General features: G+C 38.1%; 1 protein-coding gene across 1 annotated transcript; it reads right to left on the reverse strand.

Annotated features, from left to right (window-relative positions):
- Positions 1–9770: 9770 nt before the first annotated feature.
- DYNLT3 (dynein light chain Tctex-type 3) lies at positions 9771–21309 on the reverse strand. The gene is made up of 5 exons (XM_045860481.1): positions 21165–21309; positions 18960–19001; positions 12626–12749; positions 11893–11970; positions 9771–11587 (listed from the first exon to the last, which is right to left on the reverse strand). Exons 1-5 carry the CDS (start codon positions 21192–21194, stop codon positions 11511–11513), a joined length of 351 nt encoding a protein of 116 aa, XP_045716437.1. The 5' UTR covers positions 21195–21309; the 3' UTR covers positions 9771–11510.
- Positions 21310–24052: the final 2743 nt, after the last annotated feature.

A 24052-nucleotide genomic window follows, 5' to 3' on the forward strand; every position in this document is an offset into this window, starting at 1 on the left:
AGATCATATGGTATTTGACTTTTGCCAACTGGGTTATTTCACTTAGCATGATAGTCATACATACTTTTAAGTAAAGAGAGTCATACATCATGTACACTTCAGTCTGAAAACTGACTGTACAGCTACACTAGATGTATACAAGGATATTTAGGCAGTACTGGAAATATCCTAATTGTCCTTCAGTAAGAAATTACATTGCATCCACCTGTCTGGTGTGGCTCAGTGGATTGAGTGCCGGCCTGAGAACCAAAGGGTCACTGGTTCAATTTCCAGTCAGAGCACATGCCTGGTTTGCGGGCCAGGTCTCCAGTAGGGGGCACTTGAGAAGCAACCACACATTGATGTTTCTCTCTCTTTCTCCTTCCCTTCCCCTATCTAAAAATAAAGAAATAAAATCTAAAAAAATAATTAAAATTATAGTTCATCCATACACTGAAATACTTTTAATACAGTCATATAGTAAGATCTATATGTTGGATCTCACGCAGGGGTATCTAAACTTTTGGTGTCTCTGAACCACACTGGAAGAACAAGAATTGTCTTGGGTCACACATTAAATACACAAACACTAATGAATTCTGATGAATAAAAAAAAGGTTTTAAGTAAATTTATGATTTTGTGTTAGGCCACTTTCATAGCCATCCTGGGTCACATGTGGCCCACAGGCTGTGGGTTGGACATTCCTGAATGGAAAAAAAGGCGTGAGTGTATGTATGTGTGTCTGTGTGTTTAAGTACATGGGAAAGTTCTGGAAAGGTGTACGCCCAATATTGATATAGTAATCTGGGGACGTAAGGGGGAATTTGGTGTTAGGTAAAAGGGAATTTTCAGTTCTACTCTATATTACGTTATGCTTTATGTTATGTTATTTAATGAATATTTTGGTCAGATTCACATGATCAGATTTGTACATAAATATTGTTTTGAAAACATTGGCCTATTCTAAGTATTGGTGGGAAATGCAATTCCAGGCAGTCCATGTTATGTCACCTGCCTTTTAAAAACTTGTCAAGACTTCTTATTGCTTCAGGATAGACCCCTGAGTTTTTAACATGACTTAAAAGGGACTGTGTTTACTTCTTTGACTTCACTTCTTCACTTTTTGACACTATACCTAATACCAAGGGGCCTGGAAAGTGCCATCCTGCCATGTGTTTACAAGTAATACTGGACACTTTTTAGAATGGCACTAGGTAATGGTCCCTTTTGTATGCAAAATACATTCAGCCCTTTCCTAAGGTTGACAACCCCAAAGTTCTCCCATCCTGCCACAGCATTAGGTTCAAGCCCAGGAATGTTAGTTGATACCCAGGAGTTACTGTAATTTCTACTTGAAAACCAGTAAATTCCCAGTTAACAGCCAACACCTCATTAGTAAAATTGCCTCTAACACTTGGGAAAGGAGGACTATCTCACAACTCAGCAAGTATTGGACATGGCAGAGAAGTCCACTGATGGCAGCAAGACTGTGAGGTAGGCAACATCTGTAGCCATAGCTGCAGCTAGAAGGGATGTCATTCACCTCATTAGTGTGTGACACAGTTGATCACACCCTCCTCCTTGTAAAACTTTCTTTACTTGACTTTGAAGGACCCCACACTCTAATTTTCTTCTTACTCCATCACCCATCCCACAGTCTTTCCAATTCCAGTAAATAGAAACTCCAAAACCTTAGCCTATCCTTGTCTTCTTTTTCTCTCACTTACTGAATACAATTCACTATATCAAATCCTGTCAACTTTACCTTTAAAACATCTTCAGAATCTGACCTCCACTGCTTCTTGTCACCTCCACTGCTAATCTATGGTGGGCTACCATCACCTCCCCCCTGCACTATTACAATGGCCTTCTAACTGGGCTGTTTGCTTTCAACGCTGCCTATTTACAGTCTACTCTCAATACATGAGCCACATTTATCACATCATGCTTTAGCTCAAAACTATCCATACTACAACATCTCACCTGGAAATTGTCCTAAATGATCGAGTCCCCTGTTATTATTTGGTCTTATTTCCCATGACTTTCTCCCTTTCTCACTCAGCTCCACCCATACTGGCTGCCTTGCTGTCCCTCAAACATACCAAGATTGGTTTCACCTCAAGAGTTTTACACTTATGGTTCCTTCTGCTAGGAACACATCTTCTCTCACACATCTGTTTCACTTACTCCCTCACATCCTTCAGATCTCGGCTGAAAAATCACCTTTATTATAGAGGTCTGCTCTGACAGTCCCATCTAAAACAGCAGCCCCGCCACTGCCCCTTTTCTGAATCACTCCCTCCCCCCTGCATTTATTCTTATTTATTATTACTTCTGTGTAACACATTACCATCTGGACATATTTGTTTATGGTCTGCCTCTCCACTAGAATGTAACCTCTATAAGGGGGGGGAGTTTTGTTCATTTGTCCCCAGAGCCTGGAACAGTGTTTGGCACACAGTGAACACTAAGTAAATACTTACAGTGTGAATCACTGACTTCAGCCTGTGTTGTGTGGGGAAAGAGATCAGGGAAAGAGAATAAGTACGGGATGGGAGTTTTGCAAGAGGTGGCCTGGAAGAGCCACTGAGGGATACAAATGAAACAGAGCTGAAAGACTTCAAATGAAACAGCAGGATTTGGAGTGCTGCTGATTTCTTGGAGGAAGAATTGCTACAAGCCAGAGGGCTGTTATTTCTCCTGCTGATACTTAGAGTCCTGGGAAATGTGGATTCCAGTACAATGGGCTTACTAACTATTTAAATAAATGGATATGTTTTATAGGAAAAGCTGGAGATCTATGATTACACATCATGGATAAGGGATGAAAGCTAGGCATAAAGCCATCCTTTGAATCTAAGGGAGAGCAAACTTGGAAGTTCACACTTCAGTACCCAAACACTAGCATCCTTCTGTCCCCTTGTGGCAGCACAGCTAAACTGCACAAAGAGATACATTCCTTGAAGAAGAGAAGGCAAAATAAAAATGTCAAGGTTATATATAGCTCTCAAAACCTGTAGCAACCAGAACTGTGTGTGCATGTGTGTGTTTGCTTGGGATAAAGATTTCCCAAACTTTTGCCCCATGAAACCTGGCCATGCATCCTTACTCATGTGACTTCAGCATCAAAAGGGAGCAGTTGAATGGCAGATACTCACCTGATACAACTCGGTTTGGACTTAAAACACAGCCCCTAATCTAGGTCTTAGACAACCTCCTGTCATAAGCATCTGCCAAATGTGTTTGAAGAAAGGATTTATTTTGTGGCTGGGAGGTTGATATAGGCAACCTTAAAATCCCCTCTCCAGTTTAGGATTCTATGACTTTGTAATAAGCCTGTCTCACTCCACTCCCTTCTAGTCTATGAGTCTGGGCATCCCTAACTTTTCAACTCAGACCTTCATTTGCTGGAGGCATCTACACCCTCTGTGGGTCCCTCACTGTGTGCTTCTTACTTCTGCTTAACAATACATTTCTTATTTCTGGGACTGTGTGGCTGGAGAGCTTATCTCTAAAATGTGTCCTGACCACAGGTGACTCCCAGACAATGCTTCCCTTAACTTTAGCATGCATAAGCGTTACCATAGGAGAATGCCAAAAATGGAGACTTCCAAGTCTCCCACCTCACCTCCCAACTCTGACTGAGGGCATCAAGGACAGAACTTGGGCATTTTTATTTTAGCTAACACTCCATGTTGCCTTACTGTAGGTGCTCTGTGGATGATGCTTGGGAAACATGACCAAAATGGCAGCGTAACAAAAGATGGTACTATCTAAAACCTTAAGAACAAAAAGTCAAGAAATTTTCAAATGTTATAAGTAAAATTTCTTTCTTATAAGATATGTCATGTATACTGACTTATGACCCAATGTTGCAAAGATTTCTGGCTTCAGCTGCTGATTACTCTCATTCTGTCTTCCTGGATTCAGGATCATGATCAGCCTCAGGCAAGTTTCCTGGTGGAACCTACTTCCTTGCTTGTCTTAAGCACTTTATTTTTCTACTCATCTCATTTTAGCTTTACAAATCCCTATAACATATATTATGAGGAAAAAAATACCAGAGAAGCTCCTGAATAGATGAGAAGGTTAACTTGGCTTCAAATATCTGTTACATGGATAGACCCTTGGTTTTGATTTTTTATACTCCATGATATTAAGGTTAAAAAGAACCTAATGTGCCCCCATCATTTTATAGATGAATACAGTATAGCTTAATAGTCCAAGTACAATAAGGGAACCCACGCAAACAGAAGAAAGGGCAACCCTAGAACATCTAGACAAGGAGATAAAAGAGACTGCAGCAGTGAGTCCCACAGAACTCCTACCACAGAAGTTCACCCCACGAAGACAGGCAGGCAAAGCAGAGCATCCTGAGATGCAGAAACAAACAAAAGGAGTCACTTAAAATACAACGACAAGGAAAGTACTCCCAATCAAAAGGAATGGAGGAATCTCCAGAAAAAGAGCTAAATGAAATTGAGGCAAGCAATCCATCAGACATAGAATTAAAAAAAATGGTTATAAGGATGCTCAGAAAACAGCAAAAACTACAAGGAACTGAGTGAGAACTACAGCGGCATTAAATAGAAAGGTAAAATGATTCCTTCAAGATCACCTAGCCAACTGGATGTAGAGCCAGGACTAAAAAGTAGGCCTTCTCACTCCTAGTCAAATTCCACTGTTGGCAGCAGAGAGGTGAAGCTGATCCCAGTAGGTAGTGCTCCCTGTGCTTTAGATACCTCAACAAACATTATTCAGTTCAACAATTGAGAAACCAAACTCTATGGCATCCTTAGTTTTGTTCTCTGGTTGGCTCCCTTATATCTCTTACATTACACATTTCCCTCTTATTTCCACAGTAATTGTGGTTTAAGACAGTCATCCAGAACAAACTCTGTTGCAAGTTCTATGCAGCACATGCACACATGTGTATACATAACACACACATGCATACACACAAACAGACATAATTATAAACAAAGAACTGGGCAGGTGTGGTATCCTGACCATGACAGAAAAAAAAAAAAAGAAAGCAGGCCCAGTGTATATGATTTTTGTGTTTCTTAAGGGCTGGAACATGATTGCTTTAGCTATGTATGAATGTATACATTGTATATTTCTACATGAGAGAGAAGCTTGTTATCTTGAAGTGTCTCAATTGTTTTCTCTCTTTTTAAATTATTTTTATTAATTTTTAAATTTATTTTTCAATTATAGTTTATGTATAATATATTAGTTTCAGGTGTAAAACATAGTTATTAGACATGTATATGCCTTATGAAGTGATTGCCACAATAAGTCTAGTATCCGTGTGGCACCACACATAAATATTATGACATCATTGTCTATATTATTTATGCTATGGTTTACATCTCCACCACTAATTTTATAACTGGCAGTTTGTACTTCTTAATCCTGTGTACATTTTTCATCCATCTCCCTATCCCCCTCCCATCAATTTGTTCTTTATACCTATGAGTCTGGCTTTTTTTGTTCATATATTTTATTTTTAGATTCCACATGTAAGATCAAGAAGGCCATATATCTCAATGATAATGACAGACTATTTCTTTGTGGAAGGGTAGAGTTCACTGTCAGTTGCTTACCAGCATTCAATATTCACCTCACCTTCATACCATTTGACTCCACAATTACATTCCTAGGCATATACCCAACAGAAATGAAAACATGCCCAAACAAATGCTTGTTCACACATGTTCATACCAACATTTTTTATAATAGCAAAAAATGTAAATAATCCAAATGTCCATCAACTGATAAATGGATTAATAAAATGTAGTATGTAAAAAAAGGGTACCCTCATTTTTGTTGAAATATTTAGCCATCTACCAATATCTCTGATAAATGACAGGCAAAGCTAACACTTTTTCTGGTCTAAGTGTAACTGTAGACTTGTTAAAATGAATCATTCAGGAGCCCAAATTTAAGAGAGTCAACACACAGAATTTTCCAGATTAAGAGACTGGATGATTACAGAGGAGCCTGGTCTGTATGCAGGGGTGTATTACTGGGAGTGCTGGTAGTAGTCTCCCCTGGCTGCAAGCAGTAAGTGGAAGCACTGCTTGTAGAGAATTTAAAGACAATAAAATCAACCAAAACCTGACCTACTTTTATGTTTTAGTTTGAAATTGTCTTTATTTCATCTTCATTTTTAATTGAAATTTTTTATATAAATATAGATTCATATGCAGTTGTGAGAAATAATAGAGAGATCCCCTGTATGCTCTTCCCAGATTCCCCCACTGGTAACATTTTGCAAACCTATCACAACTAGGATATTGGCATTGATAAATCCACGGACCTTATTCTTTCCCCCCACCCCCACCAATTTTGCTTATACTTATTTGTATTTAGTTCAACACAATTTTATAATGTGTAGCTTTGTGCATCCACTATCACAGCCAAGATAATGAATAGATCCCACACCACAAGAATTCCTCATGTTTGCCTTTTACACTCACACCCACTTCCCTGACTTCCTCTTCCCCTCCCTTCCACTATCTCTAATCTCTGGCACCTACTAATCTATTCTCCACTTAAAAAAATATTTCAAAAATGTTATATAGGTAGAACCATGCAATATGTATATTTTTAGGATTGGCTTGTCTTTCTTTTTTTTTCACTCAGCATAACTCTGGAGATTCGTGCAAGTTCTTGTGTGTGTCAATAATTTGTTCCTTTTTTTCTGGTACTATGTCATGTATGCACCACACTTTGTTTAACCATTCAGTCACTGAAGGACATCTAAATGGTTTCTAGGTTTTCGCTATTACTAATACGGCTGTTTATTAGCATTTACATACAGGGTTTTATTCTGTTTTTTATTACCCTATGTTGGCAATTCTAAGCTGTCTACCCAACCATTTCCATCAGCCTGCTCCCTGACTAATACACCACTTTCAGTGCCACAGTTGCCATTCTCAGCACTGCTGCTGCTGTTGCTGGTATTGGAGTTTGATCTGCTTTCCCTGAATTGGATGGTGGTAGAGAGAGAAGAGGGCAGCTGCAGTGATAGTTCAGCCAATAAGAAAACTCAGATAAATCCTGGGCAAGACCTCTGCTTTTCTCTTCATCTGCTCCCCTTTCCTCTGGTTGCCTAATGTTCTTATCTTCTGATACAAAATTCAGAGGAAAGTACTTTTCTTTGCCTTAGTTAATGTACCCCAACCACCATCTGGATTAAAAATCAGTCTATAGATAAACCCTCACCTAGTTAAGTGTTCATGCCTAGTGTACTTTACAGCCATTCCTGGGTAAAAAACATCTACTTCCCCAAATGGTGGGGCAGGGTTATTTCATCTGTGGGCTGTGCAAATTCATGGTGTGTGTGTGTGTGTGTGTGTGTGTGTGTGTGTGTGTGTAATTTCTGCTAACAGTACACATTGAATGGGTCATAACTGCCATGATCAGTATGCATGAAAGATTCTCTAGGTGGACTAGACACCCATCTTTAGCCATAAAACCCAAGCAAATATCAATAAAACACAAAATGCTGAACTTTTTACAAAAATGTAATTAAAAACAAGGTTGTAAAATGAACTCCAATAAAATAAGGTTAAAATTACCTGCAAACTAGTGAAAAGTTAGGTGATACATATCAAAAAATGAATACTTTAGTTTGGAAAAGTTGATTTGTAGCCTTTCTTTTTTTAAAATACAGTATAGGTTTGGCTCACTGATAAAGTCCCTCTGGGTCCAAGATAATAAAAACATAATATATAAAAGTGCATTGTGTTCCACAGTTTATAACTGACAATAGTAACAAGAAAAAAGTTCTCAGATTAAGATATAATTTTTAAGTGGCTAGGAAACAATCCTTATTGTAATGCGGGGGTGGGTAAGCTCTGGCCAGCCTGTCAGCTGTTTTTCAAATAAAGTTTTATTGGAAGACAGTCATACCGATTCATTTATTTATTGTCTCTGGCTGCTTTCACAGTAGGACTGCATACCTGAGTAGTTGCAAAGGCCTGCAATGTCTCAAATATTTATGATTTGACCCTTTACAGAAGTCTGCTTTAATCTCATTATTAACAAACCATTATTCTAATCCTAATTATTTTGGGTACTATTCTGCATGAGCATTAACCCTTTGTTAGCTCATGCAGTTTATTCCAAATTCCTAGCCTATAAAGTTAAAGGTTAAGGAAAGGTCAGCCAGTATATGCCACAATGAAATAAATTTCATAAATTTCTTATGGAGATTTTCTCCATAAGGCATCATAGGGAATGGAAATGAGTTGAGAAAGAACTTTCATTAAGTAATAATACTGCCTGATATAAAACTCTGCCCTGAGAAACCCAGATTGAAGTATCTCAAGTTGGAAGCTGGCATACTTAAAATGTATCTAAAAAGATGCAGCATTCAGTAAAATAAAAAGTATGTATTTTGGAATGAAAAAAAAAAGAATTTATAGTACTGGGTAAATTCAGGCATCAAATTCCCTGGTCTGCTTAGGCATAGCTGCAAAGAAACTTCCCCATATGGCCTTCACCTTTAAAAGGTCCCAGAATGGGTAGCTACCCACATTTTGTGTCCTGTAGGAAGAAACATACCATATCAATGGTGCTGCCAGTGCCTGTACAAAGTTCTAGCTTTGTCCCTAACATCCTTCGAGAGCATTTTGGGAAGAGATACTCTTCATGAAGCAATTAGAGGCCATTTCTAATGAGGTCTGCATTGTCCATATAACCCACATATATCCAAGGATGGCAAGGAATGACATGGAGTGGGACCACAGTGAGAAATACAGGGCTTGCAATTAAATGAGGTGGGCTAGAATTTCCTGGATCACTAAAATTAATGTACATATATTGATGGTGGCCATCTAAATCTTGTAAGGGCTGAATGCTAGGATCCTTTTATAGGGAACTTAATAAACACACAAAGGTCAGTATTACTGAGTTACTAGACATTGAAACTACAAGTCTCTTAAGCCACAGATATAGCCCCACTTTCTGGGTTATAAAACAATTCCCTTTGGGGAGATTCTAGCATATGGAGTAAAATTCTTAATTCATCTCTCAAACTTTGCTTTGGTGTTTGCTGTATGAAAGACACAGTTTCTTTGCCATAGAATGTCACACATGTTTCTCTCACTTTTAAAAAGCCGTTATCAAGGGCAGACAGGTTTTTTTTTTCACTCAAACTTTGAAAATATAATCTGAGGCATCATAGGATTACTTTTAAAAAGTGATGATGAATGTAGGTGGTGCAAATCCTTTCAGTGACTTATAATTAGATAACACCCAACTTGGAAAGAAGAGCAAAAATACTTCTTACTAAAGAAAATGTAATGAGATGTTGCCATCATTTAGGGCAATACACTGGTACTTTACAAATATAAAATTACAGCTTACAAACATCTAAGTTAGTACTTGTATTGAATACCCTAATTTGATATACGTCAAGTCATTAATTTAAAAGAAACACAACTCAATTGCAAGTTGACAAACAGGACACAATTCCTTGCCAAAAATAGTCATTAAAAGTGAATAAATAGCTACAGAATATATTTTACACTGACTATTTAAAAATGAAATTTTGTGTTAAAATCATAAAATAAAGGACATAAAATAGAAGCTATTAATTATGTTGTAATGGTGAATCTTGGATTCATGTTGCTATTTTAATAGTATTTATCCTGTACAACGTATCTATGGCTCTGACATTCATTTCTCTTTCTCATTCCCTGTATTTAAAATTTTTTGGAGTAAGCACAATGCCATTTCTTTAACTATTCAATGATCATCCAGAAGCAAAAGTACATCATAGGAAGATAATCTTTATTATACTATAACTAGAAACAGAGCAGATAGCAAGTTCACGAGGTATTTTTGATTATTATTCTTTTAAGATCAGGCTTCAATAACAATAATCAAAACAAGTCTTAATTGCACAGATATTTTGGTCACTATTGTAATCTTCAAGGGCACAAAAGCCAACTGCATAAACTAACATGAAGGTAATGACTGTGAGAATTTCCCACAGGCCAAAAATGTAGTTCACTGCATTAAACTCTACTGTTATATTTTCTTAATATTCTTCTTAAACATTGAACAATTATTGTTACTTAGCAAAATATCAAACATGCACATAGTATTCCTACAAGAATACTATCTTAATATAGTCAGTATTGATATCAAGCTTTTCTTTCCTCCCAAATTCAATGAATCATGGTTCCATTCCCTATTTGTATTAGTGTTATGCAAACTTGATTTTGTTTTTAAGGTTAAATAGCAGATTGACTTTGTATTTAGTGGCCAGCTGTGTACCTTAATTTTTCACCTTTTATTTTTTAAATACACTTAAATACATTTCATAAGCCCTGAGATTTTCAATGACCTGCTAATGATTGTATAGTTTTAATTTATACTTCATTCCAATTAATTTGAACCTCACATAACTATTTAAAATTATTTACAGATGGTTGTAACTAAAGCAATGATAAAATTTACTAGTTGTACAATTACACTGCAAATAAGGCCTTTAACTAAGAGCTGCATATTTTGTGCATTTTTTGCTTGTTAGGAGCAATTTTTAAAATTACAGCTATGATACTCTGTCAGCAACAAGTGCTTTTCACTTTGCTTACTTCTACATGGGTGACAAAATTCACTTTTCCTCTCTCTTGTAAAATGACTTTTTTTCCCCTTCCAAACATAAATGTTAATCATCCAACTGAACAGGTGCAGAAAGAAACTTAGAGTTTGAGCAGCAGATTGGTAACTATAATGACTAACAGAGAAATATGCTCATAACAGGCATTCAGTAATGTTTGTTATACATGGAATGTGTGAATTATAAGGCAACTGTTAGTCAGATACTTCTCAACATACACTGTAACTCATTTTGTTTAAAGGGAATTCAAGGTTACCAGACTTAATTCGGCCTCAAATGTCAATTCAAGATCTTAAAATTTTAAAAACTGTTTTAACAGTTCTCAGAAAATGTAAACAATAGTGGTTGCTATTGTGATATTAATTGAGAGGAAAAAATAAACAATTACTTTTTACTAAGTCATATGTAAAACTGAGGAGAAGGCATACAAAATTAAGAAGTGCTAGCTAACCATTATTTTCTCTAGATTTATCCTTGCAGTGTTTTTTGTTCATGTATTTATCCATGTTAACTCTCTGAAACTGAAAGAGAATTTTATTATCTGAATGGATTTACCTATCTCCTTAGTTAACATAATCTAAGACAAAAGCTGGTATAAATATAAGCTTATGTTTTCATGTTATGCCACGGTTGTGTATTTGCTTTTTTTTTTTTTTTGCAGACATTAAGTTTTTTTCCTATAATGAAATGCTTCTGTATATACAAAATATGAACTATTCTGCCAACTTACTATGAGATTGCTTGCTTATAATATTCAGTTTTTGTTGATAGTTTTGAAGCATATTGCACACTTGTCATCTAGCATATTAACAAGTAACTTATTCTTTTTAGAAAGGATACACTGACAAATTCTTAAGATAATGGCTTTGGCCAAACATTTTTAGTCTGTCACAGGACAATAGCAATGGCAAAAACATTGACGATGCAGTTCATGGTTCGGTTCTCCCATCTTACGGTACAGGTACCTGAAAACACACACACACACACACACACAAAAGGACTTTGAAATGCCAGCAAAAACATCGAAATTACCAGAGAATGATAGATGCATTTTCATAGGTTTTAGTATCTTATTTCCTGTAATCTATTAAATCTTCACATTTCATATTTGTCTGAAGGCATACTTGTTAGTTACAGTTAGGTACACAGCAATTCTGTTGATAAAGTCTTTTCAGACTTTAATTAGAGATAAATAAGCATTTGATAATAAGTATACTGTCTGACCTTGCTAGAAGTTGGATTCTGTTTGAATCGGCATAAAGTCTCTTACCATCAGATGTGGTATCCCAAAAGCAGGAATTGGCTGTGTGAAAGCCATAAGCACTCCTCTGCACCACTGCACAGGTCACTAAAAATAAAGTTACAGAGTGAGGATACTTACAAACAGAGGAAAAGGTACCCAAGATTCAAAGTGTTTGAGTTCAGAGCTTTAAAAGGTATAAAAATAACATAAAACAAAGCATTTAACAAATAGACTGAAAAAAAATTAAGAAGTCCCTCATCCTGATTATCTACCACCATGAATTTGTGCCCCCTGGATCCAGACTACTCATTGTCCACTGATATAACCATTGATGATTACAGTGCAAGAAAATGCTGGGTCAAATTATGTACATAATTTAGTCAAAGAAAATATTCCACTTTACAAGCAATTATTGTGTGGCATTTCAGAGTCCTACATGTAAGGAGGCATGGGGCTACTGAAAGGAAGATATTGGTGCTCAGTAGGTTTCGGTGGAAAAGGATAACTGAGGTAAATGTACACAGTGATGCTACCAAGGGAAAATAGATGGTTGGCAGGAGCTCAAACTGCTTTTCGATAGCAAAAGATCTCCATCTTTTAGGTACTATCATAAGTTATTTTTGGATGAATGAGTCAGAGGTCCTTTATACCCTATTAGTATCCAATGACAGTGTCTATAATTCATTTATATTCTCTAAATTGAGAGTAAATCACAAGGACAAAGGTGAGTGAACTTCTGAGGAAGGACACTGATACTTACCAATATATTTATAAGCTTTTCCCAACTTAACCAAATGTGCTAAGGATTGTTCCACTATGCTTGCAGTCCATTGGTTGATGTTGGTATGGTCATAATCTTCACCCCCCAAAACCCCATCTATACACTAAAAGACAGAGGACAGTTAAACAAATTACACATGAATTGCAGCCAAAATGTCTTCAAAACACAAAATGCATTTATACTCCAATAAAGCACCTTAGAAAATATGTATCTGGTAAAGTATTAAGCAGTATCCCTACTTGTTTAAGAATTTTCCAAGCATTTCTACATGCATTCTCTCTCCTTACAAGATACTATGGATCACATAAAGATAAATATGGCATGGCCTTTGTTGTAAAGAACTTCATCTAGCAAAAAAGGTAATAATTCTGTAACCCAAGGAAGACTAATCAAGGGTGATAAGTTATGTCATAAAAAGATTATGGGGGTAGAGATTTTAAAAGGGTGAAATCCCTATTTTCTTAGTGCTTAGAAATATGTGAGGCTCATCTTATTAGGTTGCTGTGAGAATGAAGGGAGATAATGAATGCCATGTTCTCAAACACAGTGACTGCCACAGAGTAAGCACAATAAATCATGTTAGATATCAGCATCATCATTAGCATTATTGCTGCTTATTTTATTTTTTCAGTTTTATTGAGATATAATTGGCATGTAACATCATGCCAGTTTAAGGTGTACAATGTGAAGATTTGATACATGTGTATATTGGGAAATAATTACTATGATAAGGGGAAATAACATACCCATCTTCTCACAGTTATCATTTTTGCATGTATGTTAAGAACAATTAAGAAGCACTTTCAGCAACTTTCAAGCACACAATATGGTGTTGTTAACTGCAGTTATCATGCTGTACATTACATCTCCAGAAATTATTCACCTTATAACTGGAAGTTTGTACCCCTTGATCTACATTTCCCCATTCCCCTCAGCCCTTGGGATTATATTCTCTGTTTCTGAGTTCAACTTTTTAAAATTCCACATATAAGTGAGATCATACAATATTTCACTTTATTTGACTTGTTATGCTGCTGTTATTTTATATTTGAGTGATAGAGCCTGGATAGTAAAGCACTCATTCAATTCCTTTATAGAATTCATTTTAATCACACATGCACATAACACACACAGGAGCACATGCACATATGTGGCTTTCATTTACTACGATTGTAGTAAAATTCATAAAGACACAAATTAATATGAAATGTTAAGCTGGACAGCATAAAATCTTCACCAATAATGTAATATAGAAATAAAAGTTGAATTTACAGGAGCTGAAGAAAAGAACAGGGCTCAAATTTTTTCCTAGACTATTCAATAACATGACAGAGTTAGGAGGGCCAGTGGCCAAAAGGTCAGGACCAAAGGGTTTTAATTCTGTCTTTACCATCCACAAGCTGATGACCTTGGGCAAACCTGCTCTCCCTAGACTGCCTTTCCTGAATGGGAACTCAGAGTACTCACTCGTTTTTTGTTTTGGGTTATCTAAACCACAGAAAACATCACAAGGCTCTGGATTTCCACTGTAAGTAGCCCTGTTAATTACTATTAATTAACATTTAGTCTTCTTAATTAGCATTAACTAGGAGGCCCACTAGATAATGAGGTCCTTAACCTGTCTGTATTCCCAGAGCCAAACTCAGGAAGTGGGGTGCAGCGAGCACTCAGTAAATGTTTGTTGGTGAAGTTAATATTGTCTTGGATATACTCTCTGGGCATCCTAAATCAAATCTACTTTAGATTATGTTCCATGTTAATTCCATTTGTAACTCACTTTTTCTCTGAGAATTTATTTGGGGGCTAATTCTGTTACTGGCAGTAAATAAAATACATGCATATCACTAAGTGAGTGGCTATAAGACCTCAGAGGGAAAACATTAGCATAGAGACTCAGAGCAGGAAATCTAAGGAAAGAAAATAAGGAGATCAGAAAGAGATAAGGAAAACAAATACCTGCTGAAACTGTGTAAAACTTTTCATCTAAAGTTTTTCATCTAAAGTAATAAAATCTTCTAAAATAGTCCTCTCTCAGGTCTTTCCAATGCCCCAGTAGCAAAGAGCTGGTTCATAGGAAGACAGGAAGAGGGAAGAGGATAGACATGAAGCTAAAAGTCACCTGGAGCAAAACTGAATGTTTAGAGTATTTTATTTCTGATAAAAACTTCAAGTGAAGCCTGCTGTTGATTCCATAATGTATCAGAGTTTTTTATTAGTGTTTTTCATTAAACTATTTATATTACTTAACTCCCTCCCTCTTGCAAGTGTTAAACTGACACTCAAAAATGCACCCAGTAGCTCGTAGCCCCACCTAGCCACCACTCAGAATGTGTATCCCAGTTTAAGAACCATGCTTTTTTTTTCATTTAATAAAACATAAAAGTAACACATGCACATGTTTTTAAAAAACCGTAAAAAACAAGAATCCCCTCTCCACCCTTTCCCATCCCCAGCTCCATTTCCTAAAGGAAATGTCATCAGTGTACAACTGTTTTTATTTCTGCTAAGGACTACTTTCACATTTCAAAATAATATTTATACCATCACTTCTTGATTTATGGTTTATTAATAACATCCCTAGAGATCCTCCTATGTGAGATGAAAATTTAGTTCCATCAGATAACCTGCCACCTTCCTCCCCACTTCCCTCAATATAGTGAATTCAATATTTTTACTTCAATATATTTAACCATTAGGAGCATGTTTCTTTTCCATTCCTTGAATTTCCTTCCACACACAGGACATTTCCTTAACATTCCTGGCCTCTTATCACACCTATTATTACTCCCCATGGAGGTGGAGTGAGCTACTTGATTGGTGAGTGATCAGCGTTGTTCCACCATTCTCATTTCAGTGAGCCAATCTCCCAAATGCCTTGGAATTAACTATTTGGTTTCTCCTTCCCTCTCCACTCAGACCAATGAAAGGCACCAGCCTGACTAAGCATTTCTCTCTGCTCAGTCTTTCCCTTGGATGTCTCTTCCAAGGTCTGAGCTGAACAGATAGGGAGTTAGCAAAACAAGCTCCAAACTCCAACCCAGTCTTACCCAATAATAAAGGTAATATTCTCTTTCTAGTGACTCTTTGGTCTTTGCATTTAGCTCAAAATGTGAGTAAAGAAGGTCTATTTAAAAGGCTCCTCATATAACCCAGCATCCTTTTCTCCATGTTCGATTCAGCATGGACACTTTGAAAATGAGGTTGTTATTATTCTTGCCCTTCCCATGACCTCCACCCTCTCTTCCACCTCCCAGTTGCCCTCATTTTGCTTTTGTACTGTCAAGGTATTGAAAACATTTGCATTCTGTTTTAAAAGTTAAGTATTCCTGAGCTACATAGTTCTAATCCATATTCCTGAACTACTAAAATATGGCAGGACTTCTGGCCAAGATGGAGGTGTAGGTGGATACACTGTGTCTCCTCGCACAACCAAAATTAAGGACAATAAAAATGTAGAAAAAAAAACCAGAACAGATAGAAAATTGAACTGTGAGGAAGCCCTGACAACCATTCATCCAGCCTGGTAAGAAGGGCGAAGTCAGTGGCTAGCGGAGAGGGGTCCACAGGAAAAAGTGGTGGCTGGCAGACCCAGGTGCACAGGGTACAGGGGTGGCTAGCAGACCCTGAACGCAGACTCTGGGCATGGGCGCGGGGAGGCAATGAGCAGACCCACAGAGGCACACGAGCCAGCTGGCTGTCCGCAGTCACACATTTATGCGCAGATAAACCAGGTGAAAACAGGCAGTGAGACAGACTGCACAACCCAGGGCCCCAGCGCCAGGAAATAAAGCCTAAAAGCACTGATTGGAAACACTTGTGGAGTTTGAGGTGCCAGGAGAAACTCCCAGCCTCGCAGGAGGGTTCATTGGAGAGACCACAGGGTCCTAGAACATACACAAGCCCACCCACATGGGAACCAGCACCAGAAGGGCCCAATTTGCTGGTGAGAAGCAGCAGAGGGGACTGAAATCCAGTGGAGAATGGAGCAAGAGCCATTGTTCCCTCTCTAACCCCGCCCCACATACAGTGTCACAACCCAGCAACTGAGTTGCCCTGCCTGGGTGAACAACTAAGGCTCCGTTCCCATATGTAACAGGTGTGACCAGACCAGGCTCAAAAGGAAGAATAAATCAAAGATCCAGACCCAATACTTTTAAGTGACTAAGAGATAGTCAACCTATCAGATGCACAGTTCAAAGCACTGGTGATCAGGATGCTCACAGAATTGGTTGATTTTGGTTTCAAATTAAATGAAAATATGAAGGCTACACTAAGTGAAATGAAGAAAAATGCACAGGGAACCAATAGTGATGGCAAGAAAACTGGGTCTCAAATCAATGGACTGGACCAGAAGGAAGAAAAAAACATACAATCAGAAAAGAATGGAAAAAGAAGAATTCAAAAAAATGAGGAGAGGCTTAGGAACCTCCAGGACATCTTGAAATGTTCCAACATCCGAATTATAGGGGTACCAGAAGGAGAAGAGGAAGAACAACAAGTGGAAAAGTTATTTGAACAAATAATAAGGGATAACTTCCCCAATATGGTAAAGAAAATAGACTTCCAGGAAGTCCAGGAAGCGCAGAGAGTCCCAAAGAAGTTGGACCCAAGGAGGAACACACCAAGGCACATCATAATTACATTACCCAAGATTAAAATGAAGGAGAGAATTCTAGAAGCAGCAAAAGATAAGGAACAGTAACCTACAAAGGAGTTCCCATCAGACTGTCAGCTGATTTCTCAAAACAGACCTTACAGGCAAGAAGAGGCTGGAAAGAAGTATTCCAAGTCATGAAAGGCAAGGACCTACATCCAAGATTGCTCTATCCAGAAAAGCTTTCATTTAGAATGAAAGGGCAGATAAAGTGCTTCTCAGATAAGGTCAGGTTAAAGGAGTTCATCCTCACCAAGCCCTTATTATATGAAATGTTAAAGGGACTTATCTAAGAAAAAGAAGATAAAAAATGTGAACAGTAAAAAGACAGCAAACTCAAAGTTATTAACAACCACACCTAAAACAAAAGCAAACTAAGCAAACAACTAGAACAAGAACAGAACCACAGAAATGGAGATCACATGGAGGGACAGCAACAAGGAAATGGGAGGAGGAGAGAGGGGAAAAGGTACAGAGCATAAGTAGCATAGATGGTAGGTAGAAAATAGACAGGGGAGGGCAAGAATAGTATGGGAAATGTAAAAGCTAAAGAATTCATGAGAATGACACATGGACATGAACTAAAGGGGAGGAATGTGGGTGGGAGGGGTATACAGGGGGAAGGGGAGTGAAGGGGGGAAATGGGACAACTGTAATAGCATAATCAATAAAATACATACATAAAAAATAGATAAAAAATATGGCAGGATTTTCAGGTGCCTGTCTCGGCCTTAAGCTGATCCTGGTTATACATGGCCCTTTCTGGTTGAATTCTGAATGAACTTGTGCTCCAGAACAGTCAGGCAGGTGAGGCGCTGACTCAGGATAGGCTGATGAGGTCCTCAGTGCTTACACTGAAGGCAGGGAGGGTCAGCTAGGATACAGGCCCCAACAGCCATACCCACAAAACAAGCCTGATTTCTGGGCCAGCTCATTTTTGTCTAGGAATTGGCACAGTTAAAAATGACTCAGGACTATTAAGTGTTCAAAAATACCTTACCCATAGTGCAGATGCCACTGGACTTAATTCCTCTACCAGAATTGATTCCCAAAGAGAACTACCTGTCTATTTGCTTAACGGGAGGGCCAGATTTGATGTTTGAAATGTTATTCTTAAGATTTTGATTTACCATTATACCAGTGTCTAAAAGATGTTGTGATATTTTTTCCAATTCTAGTGGTCTATAAAAACATATAATGACCAAAGGCAGATATTTCTACAGTCTCTTATTTCTTATAGGATACATATAAATGTATAAATTTATATATATATATCTATATATAATCTCACAATATAGGGACTATATATAGATTATATGTTGTCTATATGTAGATTATATATCTGTAATATTAGTATTTAAAATAATATTTGGCTTACTAGGATAAAAATTATTTTGTTCTGAAGACAGAGCATTAATTTTAGAAAACAGCAAACTAATTTTCTAGACTCATACTTAAACATCATTTTCAGAGTAAGCCCAGGGTGCCTGGCAGCATAAAACAAAACATAGAAGCACCCCTATAAAGTGTTAGCAAACAAGTATTAAAAATGTTGTTTTAATACTAAAGTCTCTAACTTTGCACTGAAAGTCAAAACACATCTTCTTAAAATTGCAATCAATGCAGCAGCCTTCAAAACAAACAAGTTGTGTAACTTACCTCTTTAACAATATTGTGGGCTTCCTCTGCATTGAAGCCAACCTAAAGGGGGAAAACATACCATAAGGCTGCTTTTAGCAAAGCCTTCCATTTATTGGTGGTAAACAGAATCCACTAGGCTGACCTGTTAGTGACAGGAGACCATAGTGACAAGGGGCATCCAGTGTACTAAAGCTGCTAATCATACTTTGAACACTTAACATGACATAATGCTTTCCCTACCTACCTCCCTGGAGATTTTAATTACTTTGGTCTGGGGCAGAACCGAAGCAACTAAATTTTTTTAAGTGTCTTACTGATGATTGTGATGAACACCCTAGACTAAGAATCATTGCAGTGTAGTACACAGGTAACAGCAGGAGGTGGGTATAAACATGTGTCATCAGGTATATAGGAGATGGCTGAAGTGAAGTGAAAATGAGGTGGTGCATGAGAACAGAATGCTTACTAGATTACTTCAATGTTGTTATTCACTTATGCTAGGCAAAAATGTGGCTTTCCTGAATTAAAGATCATGGAAATACTTGTTCATTCTAAAGTAATGACCTTTGATACTATATAACATGTCTGTCAACTTAGTCTTACCTTTGGAGTGACGTGATAGAGTCCGAAGTTAAAAGCACCTATTAATGACATCCAAGTGTGTGTCCCTGAGTAGAGAACTAGGCTATTCTCTACTAGCACCTATTACATATGTAATAAGATTGAAATCTACATCAAAATACTTCAGGTTAATACATGATTCATTTCCATGGAAAGGTTTTTAGGTGCTTTGTGACACCAGCATTTTTCAAATCCCACTATCCAACTTAAAATTGATTCAAAAAACAATTCTGACAGTATGACCTTGAATATAGATGTAATTCTCACCTCAATTACACCACAAAATTTCCTAATAAATAAAAATACCCTAAATTTTTAGCAATATTACAAAAACAACTCACAAACCTTGACCCTATTAAAATGTTCATTTTGCCTTAAAGTAAATTCCTCATCTATTTTCCAAAGTTGTCTACAAATTAAAGGATGTCCATTTCACTTTGATTTGGAAGGTTGCCAAATGAGGATGTATAGGGTGGTCATGATGATACATGTAATTTTATCTCTTTTTAAATATAAGTAGGAAGTAATGCCCTACAGAACCCGCTTAGGAGTCAGGAGACTAGCACTTAGGGGATATACCTGAGGATGAAATACTTGTGGTTGAATTTCTAAAATAAGAATAATTTACCACTGATCTGTAAATATGTGTGTTAACTGTGTCACAGAGCTAATTGAATGTGGCTTTAGCTTCTACAGAAGCCCACACCCTAAAGATGGATGGACCAGAAGAAACCCCTTCCAGAGATCCAATAATATTTTATGCTGCCTCTCCACTACGTGCCTATCTTTTTCACTGTTCCATTCACCTGTGGTTACCATTGGACAGAAAATGTCTTTGCCTCTTTTGCCTTTGCAGGCCTGTCACAGGATATGCTGGGATGCAATAGGCCTCAGCCTCCTAGTGGTTAATGTGAAGGAAGAGTTGTGAGGTCTGAGGCCTGGGTTCAAATGGAGTGACTGTCATTCCTGACAGTTTTAACTTTGGGCAAGTCAGCATGAAAGTCAGAGTCCCCATCAGTAACAGGAAGATAACAACCCACATGATGGTGTTTTGGTGAGGTTTCAGGACGTCTGAGTCAGTAAGCAAGGGGTCAAATTGCATAAAGCACTTCCTTTCAGCCCACCCACGAGAGAGTGACAGGAAGCTGGAAGGGCTCTACAACTAGGGCCTTGTTCACAGGGGTAGGGCTACGGTACCTATGTTGGGGACGTTAAAGGAAAGAGGCAGCATTCGGGAAGACCAGTTTCCAAGGCCTGTGTGCAGACGGGCAGTGGCCGTCACCCCATCCCTACCCCACGCATCCCGAGTCAGGCCTTCTACCCTTTGGCCGCAACCCTACTGCCGACTCCCAATCGCTATCAGCCGGCCCTGCCACCCCGGACACTCAGCCCACCCTCTGGGTTTCAGGCTAGGGGGACAGGGACAGGGACGGGCGGGGTGGATTTCTGGCCTGGAGGAGAAGACCCAAGCTCGGAGGACACTGCACGCCAACTGCTGGGGCTGCCCAGCGCCAGGGTACCCCGGGGCAGAGACCCCACGCAGAGGAACAGAGGAGCGGGGTGGGGGGCGAGAATAACTAGCAGGCGGCCGAGGGGCGGTACCTCGTCGCAGTGGCGCTGGTACTCCTCCATTGTGGCGCCGATTCTCCCGGGGGCGGAGCTACGGGCGGTCGTTTTCCGCGGCGGCAGCGCACTGGGCTCCAGGGAGACAACGCCCGGGTTTTTGTCCCAAGGAGGTCCCTACGTAACACCCATCTTTGTGTGTCAGCAGCGCCGCATTCTTGGCAGCACCGTCACAGCTCAGGCGTTCTGAGGCTTCTCGTGGCTGTTTCCGACCTCTGACCTTTCTGGAAACAAGGGATGGGTGTTAAAGAACTGAGAATTGCAGGGAATAGCAACGGAAAAGGCAGGGCAACTGTAACTGAACAATTACAAAACAAAAACCAAAAAAGAACAGAATTGTGCCAGAGTGGGTCAGGTGGTGTGACCTGGTGTCAGTGACTCTAAATTCTGCATTATTGTTTGAGTACCCATTGCTGTGGTTATTTGCACATAGTTGTTCATCACCATCCAACAAAAAAGTGTAGTAATGCAGTGGTAAATAAGTCGCTTTCATTTGTCCACATGCTAGCTATTTATTTGGAAAAAACTTCCCCACAGCCTGCTTTCTCATAAGAAATCTTAAAATTATACCTATTTCATGGTTGGTTGTAAGGGTCAAATGAGATGCCATATGCATAAGTCCTAAAGTGGATGTTCCTATACCTCTCCTCCTCAATGACTATGTAAAAAGAAAAATTTGATTCATAGGATATAAGGTATAAATATCTGAATCAAATTATACTTTTTAGCAGAACAGTGGTTATGTTTATTCAAAAATTACTAACTTCCAGATGATTCTAAAGATTTCCTCATTGAAATCTATAACAACCCAGCAGGTTTGGTTCTGTTACTGTCATCCTACTTTTCAAGATGAAAATATAAGTAATTTGCCCAAGGTTAGATATGTAGTGAGTAGTAGAGGAAGGATTTAACCTCAAGTAATCTGATATAGCAACACTCAAATTCTTAACAACTCTATTACTTTCCTATTTCTGCTATCACAAATTACCGTAGAATTAATGGCTTAAAGAAGTACAAACTTATTTCACAGTGATAGAGGTCAGAAATCTTAAATGGGTCTGTAGAACCGTGATCCTCCCAGAGATTCTAGAGAAGAATCCATTCCCTTGCCTTTTTCAGCTTGTAGAAACTGCCTACATTCCTTGGCAATGCTTAGTCTCAAGCTTATACATGGCTACAACAGTCCTAGGTTCAAAAGGAATGAAGGTATCACATCCAATGAGGAACATGAACATTCACTTGGGTTGATCAGTTTTTCATAGGAAATCATATCTTTCCTTCAAGTAGCCAGGAATCTTCTCAGGTTCCATTGGCCAAGATTGGGCCACCTGATTTCTCCCTTGGCAAAACCTATTGGGAAAACATATGTTTGGCATTTTCATCTTCTATAGTGAAAAATGAGTTCTGCTACAAAGGAAAAGGGGAAGGGAAACAATTGTTGTTGGACAGACCTTCCCACCTTTTTGATGCTGTGGTCCATATGCAAAAGATGAAAATATTTACATGGTACAGTGAGGTAAACTAGAGGGGCTTTGGGCATATCTTTGGTTAAAAATATCTTCTTCAGACTATATAATTATAAGTAAAAATAAAATAGAATAGATGTTAAAATTGAATTTATAAAAACTTCCAAATAAAGTCTTACAGAGGTTTTCTTAAAAAAAGATTTTATTTATTCATTTTTAGAGAGGTAGGGAGGGAGGTAGAGAGGTAGAGAAACATCAATGTGTGGTTGTCTCTCAAGCACTCTCTACCGGGGACCTGGCCCACAACCCAGGCATGTGCCCCAACTGGGAATCCAACTGGCAGGCCTTTGGTTCACAGGCTGGCACACAGTCCACTGAGCCACATCAGCCAAGGCAAAATCTTCCAAATGCTTTAATGAGGCTCTCAATTCTTCTTTCTTGAGCATAACATTTTACATCTGGATTTATACTTAAATAGTTATAAACAACTCCCATTTGAGAGTTTTTAATGTATTTTTCCTACAAATATTAATAGATTCTATTGTTGAGAAGTGTTCTTCATACAAGTAACTCATAACACATTTACAGCCATTTTAAAAATCATTCAAATTATATTTAAAACTTCTGCATTAGAACCAAGCTTTTCATTGACATTTAGGAAGGTTGTACAAAATATAATACAAATTTGCTCAAAGTAATTGGAGTTTTAACGATGTGGGAGAAATTCTGGATCTAAAATCCTAGAAAAGAATGAGACCTAAAAGCATGATCAGGGCATTTGGGACAACTTTTCATGTAGTTGTAAGCAAATGCAGATTCATGGCCTACTGAGGAGAAGGTCCCCAGTAAAAATCATACATTGTGTTGAAACTCAAAGGATCACACCCTCCAATGTACAGGAACAACAGACCTAGATCTTGCAGGAACTGAAACTCAATTTTAAATTGCTTCAATCCTTGAAAGTGACTTAAGGTGATCTGGCATTGCTAATGCTTCTAGTCAACCTCTATAAGCAAATATAAAGTCTTTCTGGAGGAAGAATATATCATCCCAGGCCTCAGGTTAGATATATAATTATTCACATACACCATAGGATGCACAGTGAAATATAACTAGCATATAAAAAGACAAAACAACATTACCATAAAACGCAGACAATGAGAATAGCCCAACTAGGATTCTAGTTGGTGGAATTATGATAAATAAACTTTAAAGAACTATGCTTAATGTATTCAAGGACACAAAGCTGAGAACTGGAAAGAACTCGAAGTTATAAAAAATATCCAAATGGAATTTTTAGATGTGGAAAATACAATAACCAAAATTAAAAACTTAAATAATGGGCTCTATAGTATTTTAGACAAAGCTGAAGGTTTAATTAGAAAAGTTTAAAATAGGTCA

This window comes from Phyllostomus hastatus, unplaced genomic scaffold (genome assembly GCF_019186645.2).
Source record: "Phyllostomus hastatus isolate PE091 unplaced genomic scaffold, TTU_PhHast_1.1 phas_scaffold_200, whole genome shotgun sequence".
Taxonomy (NCBI): Eukaryota; Metazoa; Chordata; class Mammalia; order Chiroptera; family Phyllostomidae; genus Phyllostomus; species Phyllostomus hastatus.

What these genes read in the sequence shown, in the direction of transcription:
- DYNLT3 (XM_045860481.1), bottom strand. Translation starts at nt 21,194, where the DNA reads ATGGAGGAGTACCAGCGCCACTGCGACGAG. An exon ending in ACCAGCGCCACTGCGACGAG is followed by an intron (nt 19,002 to 21,164) that starts GTACCGCCCCTC and finishes TTCCCCCTTTAG; the next exon opens with GTTGGCTTCAATGCAGAGGA. An exon ending in CCCACAATATTGTTAAAGAG is followed by an intron (nt 12,750 to 18,959) that starts GTAAGTTACACA and finishes TCTGTCTTTTAG; the next exon opens with TGTATAGATGGGGTTTTGGG.